This window comes from Lontra canadensis, unplaced genomic scaffold (genome assembly GCF_010015895.1).
Source record: "Lontra canadensis isolate GAN:19392208 unplaced genomic scaffold, GSC_riverotter_1.0 scaffold3, whole genome shotgun sequence".
NCBI lineage: Eukaryota > Metazoa > Chordata > Mammalia > Carnivora > Mustelidae > Lontra > Lontra canadensis.
Window position 1 is genome coordinate 17659656 of NW_022630997.1, and position 24581 is coordinate 17684236.

The 24581-nt window shown below is 45.5% G+C and overlaps 1 protein-coding gene across 1 annotated transcript; it reads right to left on the minus strand.

The window, feature by feature from the left end:
• Positions 1–12652: 12652 nt before the first annotated feature.
• On the minus strand, positions 12653–23477 carry HIF1AN (hypoxia inducible factor 1 subunit alpha inhibitor; the record flags this gene model as incomplete). Its single annotated transcript, XM_032878351.1, is given in 9 exon segments — positions 12653–12906; positions 13735–13845; positions 14081–14144; positions 14566–14672; positions 15489–15634; positions 17539–17687; positions 22702–22952; positions 23236–23441; positions 23444–23477. Coding segments are annotated over 9 exon segments (1113 nt in total), but the record flags the coding sequence as incomplete, so codon positions are not given.
• Positions 23478–24581: the final 1104 nt, after the last annotated feature.

Here is a 24581-nt window from a genome sequence, read left to right on the forward strand (position 1 = left end):
GCCTGTGCCATGGGCGAGCTTTTCCACACCTCAGTTCTTTTCTTTTCTTTTCTTTTTTTAACCTTAGTTGTTTTCTTGCCACACAGAAGTCCCTGGTCAAGCGCGACTAAGTGGAGCGGCCCCACGGGCTCCCCACAGCGGAGAGTGCGGGAAGTGCAGCAGCAGCCTGGCTGCCCACTCCGCATCCACCATTGGCTCAGCATCCGTGTGGAGCGAGGGCGCCACGGTGTGACCAAAGTGAGGACTGCAGATCCCGGGGATGGGTGGAGAAGGATGGAAAGGTGATGGAAAGGTGGTGTTCTGAGGCACAGATTTGCAGGTTACTTCACACTTTACTAACCGGTTCTCTTTAATTTCCCACTGATCCCCATCCTGGACTCCTCCTAAGTAACCCTTAGTCATCTGACTTCAGAAAGGCCTGGGATGAGACTCACAGGCCAATGCTTCCAGGTATCCCCAGGAAGTGAAAAAAAAAACAGACCCCACCCCCCACTTTTCACCCCACCTCCAAAAGTACTCCAGATTCAACTGTTTGCTGGGGTCAGATCATACATCCCTGCCCTTCATCCCAGAACCATGGCACCATAGTTTCTACCAAGTTTCTGGCAGTACTCAGGCCCAATGCCACGCTGGCTGCTTGTCAAAATGTTCCTATTTGTCACTGACCTCCTTTAAAAAAAGAACCTCAGAGTTGGACAGAGTATTCCAGAGGTGGCCTGACAATCTGAGAAAGCAGCAGGGTAATGGCCTCCCTTGATCTGGCTGCTCCTTTTTGGTTAATGCAATTCGTGATTGTATTAGAGGTTTCAGCAGTCACATCACATGGTTGACTCATATTGAGCTTGCAGTCAACTAAACCCCCAGGTCTTTTCTTCATGAACTGCTGTCAAGCTGGGCCCGCCCCCCACCCGATACTTATGTCATTGATTTTGTTTTAACCTAAGTGCAGGGCTCTACATTTATCCCTGTTAAATTTAATCTTGTTGGTTCCAGCCCAGTGTTCCAGCCTGTTGAAATAATTTTGAATCCTGACTCTTTCATGCAAAGTATTAGCTGCCCCTCCTAGCTCTTATCACCTGCAAACTTGATGAGCCTGCTGCCTTGGTCAGTTGTCAATAAAAATGTCAGACAGGACACAGGCCTAGATCGAGCCCTACAGCATTCAGCTGGAGACTTCCCTCTGGTCTAGGATGACATGGATCCATAAATCAACCCTCGCTGGGTCTGGCTCTTCACCAAGCAACATGACCATTTGGTTCAGATGTTTCTACTACATCTACAGATATGGTGAGCGTCTCGCCCCAAGCCATAACCCCAACATCGTGACCAGGCCCCTCTTTCCAAAGTATATAGTGTCATTTATTTAACTAGAACGGTCGGGGATTACAGACTCCCGGTGGTGCTCCCTCCTGCATGTCTTGCCTCTGTGGATATTTCTGAGCTTTAGAATCCCCGAGTATAAGCAACTACTGCCATTTCCCAGCTTATCACCCTGTGTCTTGTCTGAGACCTTACTTAAGGTCTTTGGGCATTTAAATTCTCTCCTACTGTCTTCTCCTCTGCCTTCAAGTATGTGGAGTGATTTCCCTCCCCTAAAGAGCCTTCTACTAGCTGCCTCTCTAAACTGTGGTTGGCCTCTGCCTCCTTCTCTGGAAAATCCAAACACTTCCAACCTCATCTCCCATGTTTCCTGAACCCTCAGCAATCTTCCACCCCTCCGCTGTGTTAACCACACTGCCCAGACAGTGAGCAGTGACGGTGGAGATGGGGTCAGGGTTTGGGAGTCTGAGTCAGAAGATCTACAACCAGGCCAGAGAGATCAGGTAGTATAAGCTAAAGCAGAGAGCCTGGTGGTCCTCATGCAACAGAGAGTGAGGCCGTGGTCAAATTACAAAGGTAACCATCAGAAGTGCATAGGAACTGAGACACGAGGAGAGAGCCTAGGCAAACTGTAGGGGCAAGAAAAGACCTGGAGCTGGTCTGGTCACAGGAAAAAGCAGCAAACACAGGGAAGTCTGAACCCGGAAGTTCTTACATACTCCCTAGAGGGGTTGCAAACCCAGTCCTGGGGCCAAGTCAGATGGGCAGACAGTGGAGTTGGAGTGCAGACACTGAGGACAGAGAGAAGGGTGGGGCCTACATTCTTCCTGAGCCCTTACCCCAGACTATCCATCAGCTGTTAGGAACCTCAGAACCTCTAGTTCAGGGGCCACACAACTCAAAAATTTATGTGGGCCAGATACGGCACAGAAATTAAACAAACCAGGAATAAGGTACCAAAATGAGAAGCAGTGACTATAGCAAACTGGAAGGAACCCCCCCCCACCCCACCCCATAATGGGTGGCAGCTACTCAGCTCTAGCCAACTGTTGTCATATAGAAAATGTAATTTTATTGTCCGATCTTTTGATGTTCCAGAGAAGCCAAAATCTGGCTTTTTAGATCGGAGTTTATCTTAAATGCTGCCAAAGAATTTAAAAAGCTTTCAAAAACCATGTCTGTAGCTCTGATGTGACCCATGCTGGCCACCTTAACTGCTGCCAGTTGCCTGGTACTTGGAGAGACTAAAGACTTGGTTTTGTGGTAATACTACAGTCCCTGAGTTTTTTGATACCCACAAGGGGGACTTTTGTGTACAGAAATAATTAACTGGAAATTACTTTAAAAAGCTATATTCAGTTTTCAAAGTTACATACTCAAAATCCCAATTCCTGTCTAAGCTTTTAAGTTCAGCTTATAAACCTTATTATTTTGCTATAAAACAAAGGGGTATGATTTCATGGAAGGTTACGTATTTGATTTCCTCAAGTACTTCATTTATCTGACTGAAGTAAACCTTCCGAAGTATTTAATTGTTATATCGCCAATAAATTAAGTTTATAAATACAGCAAATATTTAATCATTTAAAATGCTCCAAAACTGTACACTCAGGAAGATTTCAATGTAAAATTCAAGTCTAAATAAATTACTCAACACTCTTTAGTTGGTATTACAAAGTAAACCTATTAAACCGAGGCAAACTCTCTTCCACGTGTCAAGGACTGAAAATACAAACGGCATAGGTTCCTTACAGCAAATGTAGTAATGCTGTGGCTCTCATGTTCTTAAATACGTCTGTTCTTCATTCCAAGTCCTCCAGCATGCAAAGATACAGACCTATCAAGGAAGCAACTAATGCTGCCCTGAACAGTTTCAAGGTTGCCTTCTTAGATGGCTGAAGGTGTGAAACAACTGGAAACACTGGTTGGACCAGTGACTGGATTCTAAGGGACACAGAAAGTCCTACTTGCAGCCTCTGAAAGCCTGAAGGATCTCCATTACTTACAGAGGTGGTTACCCAACTCAGATTCCAGGAGTCTATGCTCTTCAGGACCTAACTACATTTTCTCATAGATGTCTAGAACCCCAACTGGACTACCATATGCCCTCATTGGGTGATGCAAATCCTTGGCTCTGAAAACACTTAGAAAGTCTTTCCATCTTGGTGTATCTGGCTGCCTCAGCTGGTAGAGCATGCGACTCTTGTTCTCAGGGTCGTGAGTTTGAGCCCATGTTGGGCATAAAGATTACTTTAAAAAAAAAAACAAAAAAAGTCTTTCCATCTTGAGGATTCCTGCTTTCTTTTTATATTCTTTCTTTCTGGGAAGATCGCAACCCTTACAGGTATTAAAATGATAGCTAGAAAAATACAAGACTTCTTCACAACTTCGACATTAATCACAATTCCCAAGGTTTTCCTGGCAGAACTCTGGTCTTCGGGCACTTAGTTCACTGTCTGTCCTCCACTCCATACTCTACTCCAAACCCCTTGCTCAACTGTCTTTCCCTCTAGCACTGAGCACCTACCATCTTTCTTGAAATTCTCACCTCTCAATATCACCCTTTGTTCATTCACCCTGCCCCTATGCTGACCAGATAACCAGAGTACCCCTACTCCATCCCCAATATTGCGGAGTCCTGGCTCCTTCACCTCAAATCTCCCCCACTCACACTCACATTTCTTTAAGGCAACCAATCTCACCCTAGAAAAGAAGGAGAAGATCAGATATTACTTGTTCATACTAAGGCATGGATAACCGAGACCTTTTATGCTGGGTAAATGGATGCTTCCTAAGGGGAAAAGAAATGAAAGAAAGAAAGGGAATGAACATTTCCTGGGCACTGACTAGGTGGGCACTGAGCACTGAGCTGTTTCACTTGAGGTGTCTCATTTATTCCCAATGACCACATGAAGGGGTCTACTAAGAAACCAAAGCTGAGATACTGTAAGTGATCTGACCAACTCAATTCTGGGAACGGTGAAAATAAGATTTAAACGCAGTCCATGCAACTCCAAAACTTGCCCTTTCTCACCATACTGCTTTTCCTTCTTCAGTCAAAATCCTTCCTAGTCAAATGGTGGCAGACTAAAAGAACTCCGTCTTACCATTTCTGCTGCGGTGGGGGAGGGGGGGAATCTGGGACCTCTTACAATTCTTTAATCCATCCACTCTGGAGAAGCTCTCCTAAACCACAACGAACATACAGTGCTTGGTTTAGACAGCACTTTCACATGTATCGTCCCATCTACTCTGTAAGCGAGGTAGCAGCAGTTACTAGCCAGTTTTAAAGGTGAGGGGACTGAAGCTTAGAGACAATCAAGTTCAAAGTCGCCCAGCCTCTGAAAAGTACACCTAAGATTCACACGTTGGTTCACTATCCCTGAAACTTGTGTTCTTTCTACTTAGCCAGTGTCCGCCACAGACACTCTCCTGCTCCATTTCCTTTATTCCTCTGGGGATTAGGTGGTAAACTAGAGTCTAGCTCTTTGTTTCTGTTCCTCAAGACCCCATCCTGGCAAAACAATCTTTGTCCCCAGCCCTGCCTTTCACAGACATTCACGCTCTTACAAAGCCTTATGACCTTTTCCATTTTGCTCCCCCACCCAGCCATGTCTTCTGAGATTCTGCTTCGAGCACTGTATCCTGAGAAAGTAGGATCCAAAAAGCCCTGCTATCAGTTTCCTTCTCTCCAAGCATTAATCCTTCTCTCCGAGCACTAACTGAACACTGTTCACAGACACTCAGGTCTTCATAATAAACCATCTCCTAAGCACCCGCACTGAACTGAGTATTTTTGGAACATTTCCACATACACTGAAAACAACAATGCAAGCCATGTGCTATTTCCCACCTATTTCCCACAGGTGAAGTGGCCAAGACCAAGAGCTCTCCCACCTGCCCCCAAGAGCTCTTAAACTCACCTAAGTATAGAGTTAGGAAGCAGCAAATAGGGATTTCAAACCCAGGAGGCAAATCGAATGCCTCTACTCCTATCAAGACATCAAACAAACTCTTGTGAAAACAATGACCACAGTGACAGTAAAGTGTGTAGGATTTTGCTCAAACAACGCAGTCAAAAACTCACTATTTGAAAACTCACAGGGAACCTTCTTAAGCCCAAGGTCCTGCTGCCTCTGGACTAGCATGGTGGCCTCTGCACCAAGCTCCATCTCTCCCGCATTCCTGCCTGTTTTGCTGCCAGCCTGCACACACCTTCAGTGACTCCCACTCCCTCAGTAGCAGTTCTGAGGTTTTCTACTGTCACTGACATTGTGTTTTGGGTATTTTTAATATTACAGAAAAGAGATTTTGGAAGATCATTCCCCAGTGATGGTAGTGTGAGAGGGTCCTTGTGAAATCAGGTCACTGAGAAGGGGTAGGGACAGGAATGAGCAGGAGAGTTTATGCTCATACCTCTGCCCTGCTCACAAGTCAACGACTAGACTTGCCCCGAGACCAGAAGCAGGACCTTCACTGGAAAGTTAGATGGGGAAGAGAGGTGAGAGCTTTGAAAGACAGAAGGGCTGGGCCTTGCTCTGGAACTGTCTCTCTGCTAAGACTTTCTTTACAAACCTTGTTTCACACAGCCGTGACATGGTAAGCAATGTTGTCCCCATACACATCAAGGAGTTACAAGCAGTCTGTCATTTGCCCTAGGTCATACAGAATAACATCTAGGATTCAAAGCCAGGTATGCAAAGCCCTCATTCTCAACCACTACCCTATGTTGCACTGTATACTATATACTAGAAAGATGATAAAAACCTAGCCCAAATATAGCTTAGATTTTGGGTTAAGGAGCAGAGCTTCCCTTAAGGGCAGAACTGACCTCAATGACCAAGTAGGTTTTAAGCAAACTGAATACAACACAGCAACATTTTCTGGGCCCAAGGAGAAGTCTTCCAAGGCCCCCAGCCAAAGAAATCTAGAAGCAATGAGGTGAATGAATACAAGGTGACTACAGGATGACCTACAGTCCAGAAATGACTTGGCACAAGCTAGAGAGGGGTCTTCTTCACCCATAAGGCTGGGGACCAAGGTCGGAGGAAAGAGGCTGTACATGGCTGCAGAGGGCCTTGGCTCAGCTCACCGTGGGAGGAGGGGAGTGGGTGGGGGTGTAGAAGAGGCTGAGAATTCCAGGCAGCCAGAATATACCTCAGGGTGATGTCTGAGTGACTGTATTAGGAAATCTCTTCCAAGTAGGGTGGCAGAGTGGCTCCAGAGGCCAGAGTGCAGACAGACCTCTGAGAAAGAGGACAGGAATAAGGCTACAAAGGAGCAAGTCCAATCCTTCTGCACTCCAGGACAAACCTGGCCCAGCAACCAAACCAAAATGATTTCCAAAGATTTCTATGGCTAACCAAAGGGTTTTTTTCCTTTGGGGTCCATCACCCAGTTCCTTCCTAAGAGTTATTAACAGAACCCTTAAATACAGAGGAACACAGTGTTTGGGAACTGGGAAATAGGCCAGAGGAGAAATGTATGCTCTTCACTACTCCCCAGTCCCGTTATCTTCCAGATACTAGCTTATCAATACCCTCTGCCCTAGAACCTCTTAACACACATACAATTTGAATACACTGAAGCTCACAGAATAAAACTGAATGAACAGGGCCCACTTGACTGCGTTGGTGTCTAATGACATGAAGTTGGCATAGCTTCTCCAGGGGTGATGGGAACCCATTCAGCTGCCCTCACCTCTCCAATGGCGTAAGGAGAGCTTACCCCTGATGGCTTCTCACCCTCACCCTGGGACTGGCGAGGAGAGTGGTCATGTCTGACTGACTAGGCAAAAGGTATCAGACAATTCCATTTCCCTCCTCTAGGACAGGTTTGGGTACCAGGGCCCTTTTGTCTGCCCCCAACTCAATATGGGCATCTCCAGGGCATTTTCCTTGTTTTTCCCTATGGTTTTCTTTAGAGAAAAGAAATCACTGGACATCTGCTCACAAATCACTGAAATCAAGTTTCTGAAAAAACCACATCATAAACCACCACCACCACCACTACAGCCATTTAGTTAAGTGCTTGCCAGGCACCTTGCTCAAGCTTTACATTGTTTCAGTTATCTGACAACACTGAGGTAGGTATTTTCAACACTACCCCCTACCCCAATACATACCATTAGAGGTGAGGAAACAGGCTCAGAAAGGAAAAATCAATCAACAAGGTCAAACCAGCTGGTAAGCAGCAAAGCTACAAAAGTGAACCAAAGACATCGGACTCCAAAATCCATTCTTTAAAACACTATGCTAGATTGCTTCTCACTGGAAGTTAAAGGGCATATACTCCTTCCCCAAACACTACCTGAAACCCAGACTTCAGATGGGGAAAAAGGCAAGGCCTCATTTTTTCACTTCTTTAGTCAGCTTTTATACTTAAACACTTGGAGGAATGAAGAGAACCCGGGTAAGCTGACCAACAAGTCCCTCTCACCTGCTACCCCAGCTTCCATGGCTTTTCTCATCTGAGACCTCCGATCCTTACATAAAACTACCAATTCGCTGTTTCCCTTCCAACAAATGCTGGAATGCAGAGGTCACCAAACTTGGTGACTTGAGGCATGGCCAAAGACACCCAAGAGAAGCTAGGAGACATTCACAAGATCCCACCATCCCTGAACTGCTTGCTGGGCCATAAGGCACACAGGATGCATTCAGGTGGAAGCACGAAACTGCTTATTCCATCCTGGCTTGCCAGGCCTGGCCCCATCCTGGGATTCTCCTACCCAGTCCCTCCTCACTGGCTCTCCACTGTCCAAGACTTTAGGTACCCTCCCCCCGCCTACCTCTGAAGGTCCCAAGGACCATTGGTCCCTGGGCCTTAAGGCTGCCAGTGTCCAAGGCCTCATTCCCCAGAAGCGTGCCAAAAGCACTGAGCTTGGCTCCACTGAGGACCCTAAGACCGATGATGATTAAACAGAGATGGCTGAAGACTTGCAGAAGAGCCACCAGAGTTAGAAAAGCGAAGCAGGCTGCACAGAATTAACAAAGGAACACTAAGAGGGCAGAGCGGACACAGAATAAATGGACTAACCACAGGTCGAAAAAGGACAATAACGCAAAGATGCTCTAGGGGGAGAGATCCTAGAGAAAGTCTATCCAAACACCTGCAGCCATGGGGCTTCTGAAGAAAGTGCAACTGTTTAGGGAAAAGGCACTTGCCTGAGAGAGACTGGACAGAAGGAAGTTGAGTGGGAGAGCAAGAAACTGGGGGAGCCCTGAAAGAGGAAGATGGAATAGCTCTTCAATGCAGGAAGCTTGAGAGTTCACCAGAAGTCGGCATGGACTGGAGGACAAGCACTGCAGGTTCCAGAGGATGATGAGAACAGTGCTGAAAGGTCAGAGCTTCTGGAACCTCAAGAAGCCACTTCCAGATGCATCCCAGCATCCAACCTGTTTGGGTAAAACTAGTCACTGAGGGCTATTCCCTGTCACCCTACTCTGCATCAACTCCGCACCCAGTCTGAAAGGGTAGAAGCCTCAGAGGTAGGTAGTTTACCATGGGAGAGACATAGTCCTATCTCTGGGAAGTTCACGTTCTGATACCCTAAGGAACCTACCACACACGTCACAAAACTGAGGAACAAATACCAACTAGTGCAAATTAATATAGTCCTTGAGGTGTGAAGACAGGAAGAATGCATAATGATGTGCCACAGAGACCCAGGAAAATCCAAGTTGGGACTCTCCACACCTTAGGACTCAGCCCACTTGAAGTTTTCTCATCACCTGTTCACATGCCCAGATGGGGTCCTCAGTGCCCCTTAGTAGCTCCTGCGCTGAGGATGCAATGACTGGGAAAAAACCAGCATTGCTGGGAGGCCTGGAAGGAAGAGTCCCTCCCAGGAGAGCCCAGGAACTTGGAGGATCCTGGGGGCAGAGCTTGCTCTCTACTGATCTTCCTCAACAATCTCTCATCTTGTCCTCACAAGGTTCAAGATTCATGGCTTCACAACCTCTGTTTTGTGTGGTTCCCTTTTCAATTCAGTAGAAGGTCCTAGAAGATAAAAACCAGGATTTCTCCACATCCTGCAGTGTTGGAATGTAACAGACACTTGTCACAGGTCGGGTAGCTGGAGTGTTGATTAAAAGAATTTTTCCACAAACAGCAAATGCGTCAAAACTTTTCCATTGGTATTCTTTGCCCTGTCACTTGCATTTGACACCCATCCATCTCTCTCTGATGTCCCATTCCTATACCCACCCTACCGTATCTACCTCAGGCTGGGGAATGGGCCTACCTAGGCTTTGTAAAGAAACATCAGCTCAGCCTGCATGTGGGAACAATGGAAGGGTATGTGGCCGGAGAGTCTCTGGTAGGGGCAGAAGGAGGGTCTCCCCACACCAGACTGGCCCACTGATAAGAATCCTTCCCTTCTCTGTCTCCTAACAGATTCAGATTAATGATCGCTCATTCCTAATTGTCAAATTTCTTTTCCTTCATCCTGTGTCTAATCACCAGTGACAGAAACCATTACGCAAATGAGAGCAGACGACTTCCCCCAACTGTTCGCGTTGGTAAAAACCTTGTAATTTAGAGCTCTGATTTGTAGGGGAAGCTGGTCTCCCCCAGGCATCCTGGGCATCTGCTCAACTGACGCCCAGAACAGCCCTTCCTTCCTCCCCTGAACTCCAACTCCCCAACAAATATTTGACTTCACAAAATAACAGTTTCCCATATACCTGCTGATGTAAAAACGCAAGCCTATAATATGGCTGACCTTCTTTCAGGTCCAAAGCCCCAACTTCCCTTGGAGTGTCGCCTGCACACCGCTGGTCAGCAGAGGAGTAAGCAACAGAGCAGGTATGTTTCCTTAGCCGCAAGTAGAATCTGAGCCTAAAAAGCTCTTACTCAGCCCTAAGAGAAGGGAGGAGACTAGCTCTCTTCCTTGGGGGAAAGGGAGGCAGCAGAACATGAATCGATGTTCTTAGTTATTATCTAGAACTGGATCTTCAATCTTAAAGGTGCAAAAGCAAGCTGGGAGAAGTTATGGTACCTATTAAAGGACACATAATGCACTGGAATCTAGAACTCAGTTTCCCCACAACTCCTTCCAGCAGTCTTAACTCAGAACAAGGCTTCCTGACAGTTTTCACAAGAAGTCTTTAGCTGGAGCCCAAAAGAACTTTTACCCTGAGCTGTAGCCTGTGCACCCTCTTGGGCACTGCCCAGTGTGGTGAGATCTGAGGACAGCCTATAGGACAAGGTAGGCAGCAAGGCAGGAGAAACAAGTGTATGGTGGAAAGGGAGCAGCAGGGGCTCTGCAGTCAAATGAACAGTAGGCTCAAATCCTGATTGCCACTCATCACTGAAACCCCTCTGAGCCCGTTTCTTTAGCTGTAAAATGGAAATACCTACCTTGCAGGATAGTGAGGAACAAAAATGAGAGCACTACACAGAAACTGAGTGTCTAATAATCAGGGTCACTACTGTATTACCCAAGGGTCAGCACCAATCCTGTAAAGGACCCTCCCCCCACACCCAGTCGCCTTAGGTCAGATCTGTGCCAGCAAAGCACCCAGCCAGGAGCAGCGGAGGGCCACATGCCTCCCTGCTGCACATCGCCCACTTCCCTGAAGGCTGAGCCAGGGGCGCGGCAGACCTCCTAAGGACAACAAAAATAATCTGCTATCTTTCAAAGTTTGCTTGGGCTGAAGTTTATCCTCTGTCTGCCTTGTTTTCTTTGCTGCACTCCTCTTTGCCAAGAGATAGAGGGATGGAGATCACTGCAATCACATTTTCCAGCATTGGCTATATTTGAAAGAACTACACTTGAGAAGGTACCGTGTTTGCACACCCACGCTGCATCAGAGAACCCCAGAATGGGGTACTAAAAATAAACACCCCTACCCCAATACCCAAACAGGTGCACACATGCACACACATACATCCTCTCAGTCCATCAGTGCGCTGTTAACTGTAACTGTAAACTGAGCTTTGGGGGTTAGAGCCACAGCTCAGAAGCTGACAGTAAACCTTTGGCAAAAAATAAAACAAAACAAACAAACAAAAAAACCCCAGAGTTTTCCAACTCCTCTTTCCTTCCAGAGAGAAGGGGCATGGAGATGGGAGTGGAGGTGAGAAGACACAGGACTACAGGGCCACCATACTGCCCAATTCCAGCGGCCCCAGTTCCACTGAATCATGTGACCGATGGCCCTCTGGGTTGTGCAGTACCCAGCTCCAAGTTGCAGCCCTTAGAGGCGTTCCCACAAGTAACAATGAACAGGAAAAGAAATTCCACTTCTGTGCTCCATCATCAGCTGCCCTGACTTTCAAGGGTGTTTGTGGAACGTTACAGAGGGGTCTGGCAGAGGCGCTGGCTTTAAGAGGCAAGGCTGTATTTTTGTCCTTGCCCTGAGGTGGGTGACAGGTGGCAAGCTGGCTGCCTAGGCTTGACCCCATTTCATTTACTTGGCCAGGAAGCTCCACAGGAGTGGAGGACGTGGCCTGGGCAGGGAGGGTCACAGGACCTGGAGGCTCTCACCACTCAGCCTCAGGTGGGTTGCAGTGAGATCTGACCAGCGTCCGATGGCTAAAACTGAGTTTAAAAGCTTTAGGCTAGGCCAGGCAGTACTTCCCTGGGGCTTACACTGTGTGTCCCACTGGACAAGGTTAAGCAGTGGAGAAACTCAGTAAGCCAAAAGGCAGGCCAGTGTGGACACGGACACAGATGCACGTGCGTGTGTGCACACATATCACACACACATCCACACAGAGGCTCATACCCCTAGAACCTAGAGAAGCCACTACTAAGAGAACTCCCCTGGTACTCAGCACAGGGAGCCGGAGCTGGTGCTGTAAGAGAGAAGCTGTATGTGTCTGCAATTTGGAACTTAGGCATAATCCTTGGCTCTCATGTCCCGAGGGTTTTTTTTTATGTATGGCTTGAGCTGAAAGGTCCAAGTTGGAACTCTGATTCTCTCATAGGAAGGCTATCTAAGCTCTCAGAGGCAAGTCCCCCTCTCACTCTTCCCATGAAGAGTTCCAGTAACCATTCCCACCCAGCCTAGAGCCTGACTGTGAAAACTGGAAGGAGGCAGATTGACCTGGTGGTCAGGAGTGCTCTGGCTCCACAGCCCAGATATAGTGGGCATCCGAGACCATCTCCTCTCTCTCAGGCTGAGGCACTGAGGCTGCAGGAGACAGGCCCAAGAGCCAGCAGTGGCATCCTGACTCAGAAGGAGAAAGCAAGGAACAAATACACACGTGCGTGTGCATGCACACACACGCACACACATCCCAAGGGTGACAGACTGACGCACACAGACGTGATGACAACCAGAAGCTGGGACTCCACACACTGAATGCAGGCCTTAGTGGGGGCACAGAGGCAAGGGCAAGAAGTCTCTCCAAATGGGAGCGGAGCGCCAACCACCCTGCCTTGCCCCAAACACCTGCCTCCAGGGCCATGGCAGGAGTCCAGTCCATTAAGTGCAGCGTGCAATACTAGCGCTTGGAGTCTCCTGTCCTCATCAATGAAGCGGTGTGGACGGGCTAGCAGTCACCTGGCAGGAGGCCTCGACTCCTGGCAGGCTAGTTGTATCGACCCTTGATCATTGTGTTCAACAAGGGCCCCACCTGTGAAGAGACATGAGGAGCCAGTCAGAACTGCCTGTCCCCTGGCCCTGGAGCCAGACGTGGTGTGTCTGGAGGCATTCTATGTCCAACCAAGGGCAGGGACAAGGCTTTTATTCAATCTTGTAAACACACTAACCTACTCTCTTCCTGGAAAATATTCCAGGACATGGCCCTCTCATCTGGGTCCCTCTTGTATGTTACCTTCTCTCTCACAATACCCTATAAATAGCACCAAACTGACATAAGGTCAGAGGAGCCAATAATCCCCCCAAACCTAAGAGTGCCTGCATGTTTCTTAAATGAGCTTTAAGAAGGTTAAATGCCTCTGTATCCTGAAATGGTCACCCGCAATTGGGGCTGGAGCCACTTTCCAATCCCACAGGTCCTCTGGATGCTGAGGCTATCCACGGGAAGAAGGCAAGAGCATTACAAATACCTCCCTTGGGTCCCCAATGGGCCACTGGCACACCTGTGTGGGAAGCAGGTCTCAACATTACCTAGAGCAGCCTTGGCACAGCTGGGAGAGCGTGAGGAGATACTTTACCGCTCGCTTCCCATTCCAGAAGAATCCCCCCAGGGGTCCCCAGCTGGCACACAAGCCCCGTGGGGAACATTACCACTAGCATGGAACAGATTATAATTGATCCACCAGTCAAGCCCAACTCTCACCAGAAAACAAAGATTTTCTGAATACGCCCATAACCTCTATGGAGAGAAAGGACACCAGATACTGAAACAGAGCTATGGAGAATGTGACATCAATCCTGACTTTCCCTGGTCACTCTGCCCATTGGGCCACAGGAGTGCCACCTTGGGGCAGCCACATACCTCTTGTGGGTTCCCCAAGGCCTCTCCAAGCATCTTCTCAATGTTTCTCATTATGGCCACTTTCTGATGGGCTTTGAGAGGATATTCAATTCTCTTAGGGGTGGGGGCCCCCTGCAAAGGAAGCAGCAGCTCAGGAAATGCCTTTAGCAGCAGGCTTCAGTGTAACCCACCATTCTAGCGCCTTTAACCCTTCTAAGAAACTCAGTTCAATCCCACCCCTCTTCATCTCTCCAAAGACCTGGGAATCACTTTCAGAGAGAGCCAACCTCCCCACCCTGCCCCCAAATTATTACACCTACCTCACCCCAATCCCATCTAGGGAGGAAAAAAAAAAACCCATATTCACCTTATACCAGAAGTTCACAGTGATGGTAATCCCCCCATTTAGTAATGACTCTATGTGATGCCACCTGCAAGAAAATAAACATGCTCCTGTTTGCCACCAATATTCCTTAGAGAGAGATAGAAAACTAGGTAAAGTCCGGCTACAGCAAATGACAAGCACATTATCTTTACATTCATCCTGCCAAACACACCCTGGGACCAGAGGCAGTGGGTGTTCAGCTCAGTTTCCAAATACAGAAGAGCCAAGAACAGTTTCTTCAGCCTCAAGCCTCTGGGATCTCTTTGGACCTGAGGAATTGTCATCTTGTCCTACAGACTGTGTTGTCATTTCTCCCATGTTCAGCATGGTCACATCTGGATATGCCGACCTTTCTGTAGATCACATAAAACCAATCCTGCCACAACTTGGAAGGGACACAAATACAGCTTTCCGGGGAATGGGAAAGAAAGCTCCCAAAAAGCCCCCAGTCCTAACCCCCTCCTCACCAGTACATTGGGATGTAAAGAACATCACCAGGGCCAACCACTGTTTCATAACCAACCACGTTCTGGAAATTGGGGAACCTCTCGTAGTCAGGATTGTCAAAGTCCACCTGAGAGGTTCAAGAGAAAGAAAAAAAAAATCAGTCAATCGCCAAATCTTTATTAATATAAACTGCGATGTGATAGTTTGGTAGTGATAAAAAGATGGCTTTAAGAATAAAAGATGTGTTTAGAATTTATATCCGGCAGAAGATACCACACACATGTTAAACATATACACTCTCTCTCAGAGAACGGTATAAGACAAGCCAGGCTTGAGAATTAAGTGTTAAAGAATACTGGGCCTCGGTACTCCTGAGGTCAGAAGCCAATCATCACAGCTCACAGGTCAGAAAACCTAGTCGTGGCCTGCAGACATGAGAAATGAGGATGCACCCTTCAGCCAAATCTTCTCAAACTTTCTCCCACACACATATTCCTGTCAGCAAAAACTTCTACATGAAGTGGCGAGGCAGTTCTCTCAAGAAAGGAGAGGCCCTCCCCGGTTGGCCATAAAGTCAACCACATACTTCTTTTAGATCCAGGAAAGACAGTAAATGACATATGACAATTCTGTTCACCCTTCTCCTTATCAAAAAGTAGCAGCATCCATGACAACAGAAAGCAATTATTAAACCCAATGGAGACATACACATTCAAACAGGGTGACCAGAGTCCACCAGCATCAGTGATGGGATCTGCCCTCCGGAATTACCTTGACAGAACTGTTTATCCTTATGAACATCTAAGGAGGACCACCACAAGGGCCTGGAATATGTGAGCTACACTGTGAAATTATCCTGAGTTTATCCACAGGGAAGGGGAAAGACATGCCAACCTTGGATCCCAAAGGAGTGCTATACCCTCCTCAGACCACACAAGCTCACCTGGCTCTGTCTGTCACATGGGTGATGAACAGGATATGGGTACAGGCACTCAAACTGATCCGGAGGGAATAAAATGCATCGCTTGTAGCCTTTTATCTGAGCAAAGAAGTTCTGCTGCTCATCATAGTGAGCAGGTGTCACATTTCCTGTAGGAGGAAAGACATTTTCTTATTCAGAGCGGTGGCTTGACTGCAGAGGCTAGAACACAAGGCCCAATGCTGGAGAGAAACCCAGCCTTCCCTCTCAGCTAAGGGTTTCTAATCAAAACTTCAAGCACAATTGGGGCGACTGCAATTACAACTCTCAGCAAACTATTAAACTTTCAGTGGGCAGTAAGTTGTTCAGAAACCATCGCTAGCTAAGGGTTCACCATCAATCAGAGCAAAGCAAACTTTCATAAATGATGCTTCTGCCCTTACTGGGGCATCATCGAGATGATATTCACAAGTCTGGCAAAGTAATACACCGTGCATACTTGTACGCGTCTTGACTATGGCAAGAATCAAAGGATAACAAAACAGGAGTAACAAACAACTGAAGTGACTGGTATCAACAATGCATGCGTAACCGTCTTTGATGGAGTTAACCAGTCACTTGAAGTTGTATGAATATGTACTTGCTTTGAGTAGCTCTTCTGGAGCTCAAAGATTCTCAACCTTTGTTCTCACTTCAACACATCTGTGGGATGCAATACTTCTTAGAGCAACACGGAGGCTGTTAATTGTCGTGGAGGCATGAGGAGAGCATATCAGATTCCTGAAATGCTGTATAATTTGAGTAAGGCGAATTATTTTAAATGCCAACCTGAATTAGTTCTGCACTAGTGTATATTTGCTCCATCTACTCTTTGTAACTGGGACCTTATCTGTTGTTTATCCTTTGCACAATCCCTGAGAGCTGAGGGCCCTGTGCAGGGCACGGAGTTCAGAAAACATTCCCTGGTCCGCTTGAGTGGGCCAAGACAGCCGCTTTCGTAAATGCTAAGAGTCCATGCGCATCCTCAGAGGAGATCTGCTCTCTCATCTCTACCTAAGGGATCCGCTTCAGTGCACATTACCAAAGGACAGGAAGGCAAAAGAAAAACTTATAGCTAAGTAGGTCAGAACTAGCTCCTGGCAGGTTAATCAAGAGTTGGTTTCAAAGGGACAGGTTAGAGGTGCAATCCATAAGCTGCACTGCTAGAATCTTTATTAATACTGGCAGCAAAGGATCCAAAACTAAAGAAAGAACAAAGGAGAGACTTCAGAACCCAGTGGTGAATGACAACAAATAACTACTCTGCTTCCTTATTTAATCCAATTTATTCACCATTTACTAGGTACCTATTATGGGCCTGGCCCTGGGCTAGTGCCAGAAATAAAAACAAGAACGAGACAATGACCCTGGCCAGTAAGCAGCTCTACTTCTTTTGTACTGGAAGCCTCTTGTTCCTCTGAACTGGAGTTCAAAGGCCTCTCCTCTCATTCTATTGAAAAAAGAATGAACATACTCACATATTTGCTTATGTATACATAAAATCCTCTAGCAGTATACACAAGCAACTAACATGTGGTACCTCCAGGGAGGGTTATCAGGAGGCTGGGAAATAGGAGTGGAAGAGAGATTTATCATTACACACCTATTTATACCTTTTGAATTTAACTCCATAAATATATTAACATTCAAAAGATAACGTTCAATTTATACTGGAAAAGTAAGCTTTCCTCTTCTACTGGAATAAAAAATCTTCTGAATACAAGCAAATCCAATAGATAAGAACAGTATTTCAGGAAGACCCCTCATACCTGAGTATACACGCTCATGCAGCAACTGAGGAAGGGAAAAGAGAACTAATTTTCTTTTTAAAGTGCGGGAAACTAGCTTAATCATTTTACATACATTATCTCTTTAATCTTCATAGTGATTTATAAGCTATTCCTTTCAAAGAAGAGGAGACTGAGATTTTAAAGTTAGATGACTTGTTCAGAGTCATAAAGCAAATGAGTGAAGACAAGCTTGGAAATCAGGTTTGTATGACTCCAAGCTATACTGCTTTCTGAAAGTTTCTTACCTTCCATGCCAATGAGCAGTAGGTTGGATGTCAGTTGTCCCCAGCCACGCTTTCCCTGTTGCTTATTAATCCAGTTCCAGTTAAAACCCAAGAAGTCCATGACGATCTTCCTGCCCACAGTGTCATTGAGTGTTTGCTGCAGATACAACCTATGTTTCCCGAGAATAAAATCCCATTAGTGCACATACACAGTCCCTTGGCATGGCCTCCCTACATCTGGAAATCCAAATCCACACCAGCACCTCCCACAGAGACCAGCTGCAGCCATGCAAGTGTCAACCAAGAGAGATTCTCACAGAACTGAATACTTGCCTGTCCTATGAGCTCTGTTCACCACCAAACTTACTATTTTAAAGAAAAGATTCTTCTTTTTTTAAAAAACATAAACTCTATACCAAATGTGAGGTCTGAAGATCTAGATCAAGATCTTTGTTTTTAAATTTATTATTTTTAAATAAACATATAATGTATTTTTATCCCCAGGGGTACAGGTCTGTGAATCGCCAGGTTTACACACTTCACAGCACTCACCATAGCACATACCCTCCCCAATGTCCAAAACCCCACCCCCCTGTCCCAACCCCCCTCCCCCAGGAACCCTCAGTTTGTTTTGTGAGATTAAGAGTCACTTATGGTTTGTCTCCCTCCCAATCCCATCTTGTTTCATTTATTCTTCTCCTACCCCCTTAACTCCCCAAGTTGCATCTCCACTTCGTCATATCAGGGAGATCATGATAGTTGTATTTCTCCGACTGACTTATTTCGCTAAACATGATACCCTCTAGTTCCATCCACGTCATCGCAAATGGCAAGATTTCATTTCTTTTGATGGCTACATAGTATTTCATTGTGTATATATACCACATCTTCTTTATCCATTCATCTGTTGATGGACATCTAGGTTCTTTCCATAGTTTGGCTATTGTAGACATTGCTGCTATAAACATTCGGATGCACGTGTCCCTTCGGATCACTACATTTGTATCTTTAGGGTAAATACCCAGTAGTGCAATTGCTGGGTCATAGGGTAGTTCTATTTTCAACTTTTTGAGGAACCTCCATGCTGTTTTCCAGAGTGGTTGCACCAGCTTGCATTCCCACTAACAGTGTAGGAGGGTTCCCCTTTCTCCGCATCCTCGCCAGCATCTGTCATTTCCTGACTTGTTAATTTTAGCCAATCTGACTGGTGTGAGGTGATACCTCACTGAGGTTTTGATTTGTATTTCCCGGATGCCGAGTGACGTGGAGCACTTTTTCATGTGTCTGTTGGCCATCTGGATGTCTTCTTTGCAGAAGTGTCTGTTCATGTCTTCTGCCCATTTCTTGATTGGATTATTTGTTCTTTGGGTGTTGAGTTTGATAAGTTCTTTATAGATTTTGGATACTAGCCCTTTATCTGATACGTTGTTTGCAAATATCTTCTCCCATTCTGTCAGTTGTCTTTTGGTTTTGTTAACTGTCTCCTTTGCTGTGCAAAAGCTTTTGATCTTGATGAAATCCCAATAGTTCATTATTGCCCTTGCTTCCCTTGCCTTTGACGATGTTCCTAGGAAGATGTTGCTGCAGCTGAGGTAGAAGAGGTTGCTGCCTGTGTTCTCCTCAAGGATTTGGATGGATTCCTTTCTCACATTGAGGTCCTTCATCCATTTTGAGTCTGTTTTCGTGTGTGGTGTAAGGAAATGGTCCAATTTCATTTTTCTGCATGTGGATGTCCAATTTTCCCAACACCACTTATTGAAGAGGCTGTCTCTTTTCCATTGGACATTCTTTCCTGCTTTGTCGAAGATTAGTTGACCACAGAGTTGAGGGTCTATTTCTGGGCTCTCTATTCTGTTCCATTGATCTATGTGTCTGTTTTTGTGCTAGCACCATGCCGTCTTGATGATGACAGCTTTGTAATAGAGCTTGAAGTCCGGAATTGTGATGCCACCAACTTTGGCTTTCTTTTTCAATATTCCTTTGGCTATTCGAGGTCTTTTCTGGTTCCATATAAGTTTTAGGATTATTTGTTCCATTTCTTTGAAAAAAAAATGGATGGGATTTTGATAGGGATTGCATTAAATGTGTAGATTGCTTTAGATAGCATAGACATTTTCACAATATTTGTTCTTCCAATCCAGGAGCCTGGAACATTTTTCCATTTCTTTGTGTCTTCCTCAATTTCTTTCATGAGTACTTTATAGTTTTCTGAGTATAGATTCTTTGCCTCTTTGGTTAGGTTTATTCCTAGGTATCCTATGGTTTTGGGTGCCATTGTAAATGGGATGGACTCCTTAATTTCTCTTTCTTCTGTCTTGTTGTTGGTGTAGAGAAATGCAACTGATTTCTGTGCATTGATTTTATATCCTGACACTTTACTGAATTCCTGTACAAGTTCTAGCAGTTTTGGAGTAGAGTCTTTTGGGTTTTCCACATATAGTATCATTAGATCAAGATCTTGATCAAGATCTAGACCAAGATCAAGAGTTGCATGCTCTACCAACTGAGCCAGTCAGGTGCCCCTAAAAGAAATTATTCTTAACCTTTTCTGGGTCACAGAATAAATCTAAGAATCCAAGGAATGTTTCCATAAAAATGTACATACACATGGAACTTTCATACAATTTCAGATTCCTCAACACCTATTCAGAGTCTAAAATGATTATTCAGCCTTTCTCTAGAAACTCTCAGAGCCTCAGACATCCTCTTTGGCCCTTGATGGCCTTTATGATAGACTGTATTACTGTTCACCAAGATCTAGTTCCCTCCCTGTGGGAGAGTTAATTCTCCTATATCCCCTTGAAGCCAAGCTTGCTTATTCAACTTGCTTTAACCAATGATATGTCCACAAATATGACTTATGTCACTTCCAAACTGTAATTTGAAGAAGCAGTACTCACTGCCACCACATCTCTCTCCCTCTGCTAATCAACTGCAAGGTTTCAGATAGTAGCTGCTGGGTCTCAAAATAAGGAAGATGATGTAAGAGTAGAGCCTTCATGTGACCTATGATGGACATGGATGGACATGTAGCACGACTGTTGTTGTTATAAACCTTTGTTATTTCAAGTCACTGCCTCTGGCTTGAAACCTAGTTTATCTTAACTAATTCAGCCACCTCTCTGTATCAGCCTTCTACAGCTGAAAGACTCATCAGGCTTTCTGTAGACCCAATCATGGAGGAACATCAGAAATTACCTAAGGGATGTGAAAACCCAGACACGTGCTCAAGTCCCACAGGGGACATCAATAAAAGGGCAAACACGAAGACAAAACACAAAAGCAACCCTGTTCTAGTCCCAAGAATGTTACTTCAAATGGCTCAAAAGTATCTCAGTGCCTAGAATCAGGATGTTTAAGGCAATATTAACTAGAAATCTTGGTAAGTTGTAAACACTAGCTACCTTTTGGGGGACAAAGAACCCTCAAGACTCAAATGCAACCTTTCCTCAGAAATTATAAAATATATCATACAAAAATTTTGTCAAGTAACTTTGAAAGAGGCAGAACACTCACCAAACATGAATCCAAACAACTCCTATTACATCAGAACAGTAAATGGTCAAAAGAGCTCAAAGAGAAATTATAGAACTCCTTGAATCGTAACAACCCGTACAATTCCAAAGTGGAATTGGTCGGTGGTAAAGTAAGCTGGTCAGGCAAAACTCATGCATAGGAAAAAATTTTCCTTGAATCACTCATAAAAACTACACTCATAACTTGTACTTAGTAAGGCAAACTGCTCTCCCTATAGGAGGTAAGAAACTTGAAGTGACTGAGGAACCAGGACTCAGGTGTCTCATCTCATGCTCCTTCCAGCACAAATGTTCATGCAATGGAATTACACTCCACCAGCACCATTTAAATCGACCCCTCTCTCGCAACCCTGGGGATGTGTGAATGTGTGCACATACACATGTACATGCTATGTTAAATTTGAGGAAACTTAAGCAGAAAATGACTTACACTAGTCTTTGTAAGACGTAAAAAACTCATCAATCACAGCTGTAACCCTGGAAACTCTTTTTGGTCAAAGTTCTAGCACTATGATAACCACTAAGTGTCAGGAAGACATACAAACACAAAAAAAGATATTTCAAATCCATTCATGCAGCCATAGGCTGCTAACAGAGTCAGGAAAAGAACTGAGGCAGGAGACTAAAGGAAGCCCAGGGTTGGGCACCAAGTGTGAGATGGAGATGGTCATTCACCATGAAGTACTCAGCAAAAGCAATTCCCCAGAAGCAATGTTACAGTGCAAAACTGAATGCTGTCTGGGACCTACTGAGGAGGCTGGCCTCGCATATAAAGATGAAAGCACAGAAGAGTCACTTCTGAGTGCGTCTTGTGTTTGCCATCTCTAGTATAATGTGCAACTCCGTATCAACCGAATCTGATCTCCCCTAATCTAGGGAACCCTGACACCCTTCATCCAAGAATCACAACAATCTATAAAAATTTTTTAGCTTTAATTGTCCCCAGCCAGCCCAATATTTTAGGACACAGGGTGCAAACTGGCAATCTCAGGCTAAATCCAATGACAGCTGGTTTTGTTTGGCACCCCGCAGCTTTTTTAAAAATTTGAGTTAGCTGCCAAGGTCAAAAAAATTTTAAATAAAAATCCCAGTTTCTGGGGTGCCTGGGTGGCTCAGCGGGTTAAAGCCTCTGCCTTCGGCTCAGGTCATGATCCCAGGGTTCTGGGATCGAGCCCCGAATCAGGCTCTCTGCTCCGCAGAGAGCCTGCTTCCTCCTCTCTCTCTGTCTCCCTGCCTACTTGTGATCTCTGTCTGTCAAGTAAATAAATAAAATCTTAAAAAAAAAAAATCCTAATTTCTGGCTTCTCTTGAAAATGAAAGTATCTGGCAACCCAGGGACCGCACTCCTAACTGGAAACAAGAGTCACGTAAGGACTTCTCACTCTGAACATGGCACATGCTTTCAGCTTCATTGTCGTTTTCACCCAGACAACGTCTCTTGTTTTACTCACCTACTTAACCCTTCTAGGCAACTGTGACTGTCACTTTGTGAAGACAACAAAGAATGACAGAGTGACAATTCAAGTCTAATCATTCTCTCATCTCTCAAACTAGGGAGCTCATCCAACTCCTCCATATGCTCAAACAATTACAAGACAGGAAAAAGGATGCCCTAGATTCAATGGGAAGCCACAATCTGGGAACTTACCTCTCTTCCCCTCCTTGCTGCTGTATATCCTGCAGTTTCTCAACAAACTCGTGAAATTTCATTTCCTCCCTGTTGGACCTGGGCTTAAAGTTCTGGAAATTGGCCATCTTCTTCTCATCATAGTACAAGAACTTGTGGGTGCTGGCACTGTACACAGAGAAGTCTCCGTTGCCAATGTTCTCCTGCAGGTATTCGAGGTCCCATTTCAGAGCAGGATACACAAGATTTGTGTCTGTCAGCACCACAGGCTCCTAAGTGAAAACAACAAGTGAAAAAAACAAATGAAGTCATCCCAAGAAGCTGGTGGATTCTTGTCCCATGACTCCAACAACTTCCCTACTTCTGAATACTTTCTCTTGTGAACAAGCACAAACTCCTTTAAGTTCCATTTCTCCTCGTCTCCCTCTCCACTCTCCCTTAGGCCCTAGTCCACAGCCCTGACAGTCCCCCACTTGTATCATCATTCGCCTTTGACCTCTCCTCTCAACCTGGTCCCTCCCCCCACTCCCCTTCAGACCGGGCCCCGCCTCCTACCTCATTCTCGATAAGCTCCTCCGCCCGGGGGTCGCTCTGACTCAGACGGGGGATGGGCCGGGTCGGAAAGCTATAACTACGCAACTGGGACTCATCCCAGGCGAGGCCCGGAGCTTCGGCCTCCTCTCGGGGTTCTCCAGAACCGGAGGCCACAGCCTCCGTCGCCGTCGCCGCTGCCGCCGCCATCTCCGTCGCTACAGCCGGCCCCACCGGAACCGGAAGCTCCGCCCATTCCGGACAAAACACAACGGAAACCATAGAGATGGACGCGCGCGAGAGCGGTCCAGAGACACAAAGAACGCGGAACCGGGGCGTGGGGGAGCGCCTCCTCATGGTGACCTACAGCTTTACACCCTAAGCTTGGCCTGTGAAGTCTTGGGGCGCAGAGGTTAGACCCACTGATCACCTGGTTAACCAATACACCAAGTATTATTGCTGCGTCAGTGTGCCCAGGCCTACACAAGAAGCAGAGAAAGGAGGCCAGTTTAGCGGGGCATTAAACTGTACAGTCGTGGATGGGGAGAGAAGCAAACTCTTGACCTACCTAAGAAATCAGAAGGAAAAGCAATTGTCAGACTGATAGATGTTGGGGAAAGGTTGCTCTGAAGGCCTAGACAAAAGATATAATCCATAGAATGGGAGAAAATATTTACAAAGTATATAGCTGATAAGTGACTTGTATCTAGACTATATAAAGAATTCTTACAACTAAGCAATAGAAAGTCAAACCAATTCAGATGAAAGACTTGAGTAGACAATTCTCAAAGAAGATACCATGGTCAATAAGCACATGAAAAGAGGCTCAACATCTTTAGTCATCAAGGTAATGCAAATCAAAACCACAATGAGATACCACTCACAGCCACGAGAACGCAGAAAAATTGGAAAGCTCGTATGCTGCTGGTGGGAATGTAAAATGGTGCAGCTTCTTTGAAAAAGTTTTATAGTTCTGCAGAAAGTTAAACAGAGTTATCCTATGATCCAGCAATTCTTTCTCTTCTTCCTTTTTTCTTTTCTTTTTTTCTCTATCTTTCCTTTCCTTTCTCTTTTTTTTCCTTTCTCCCTTCCTCCCCCTCTTTTCTTTCTCTCTCTCTTTCTTTCTTGATCCAGCTGTTCTACTGCTAGCAATATACTGAAGAGAATTGAAAACATACATCCACCAAAAAGTTGTAGAAGAATGTTCACAGCAACATTATTTATGATAGCCCAAAGTGGAAATAACTAATGTCCATCAACTGATGAGTGTATGAACAGAAAGTTGTATGTCAATATAATAGAATATTATTTGGTCATACGAAGGAATGAAAACTGACACATGCTACAACACGGACAAACCTTAAAAATAT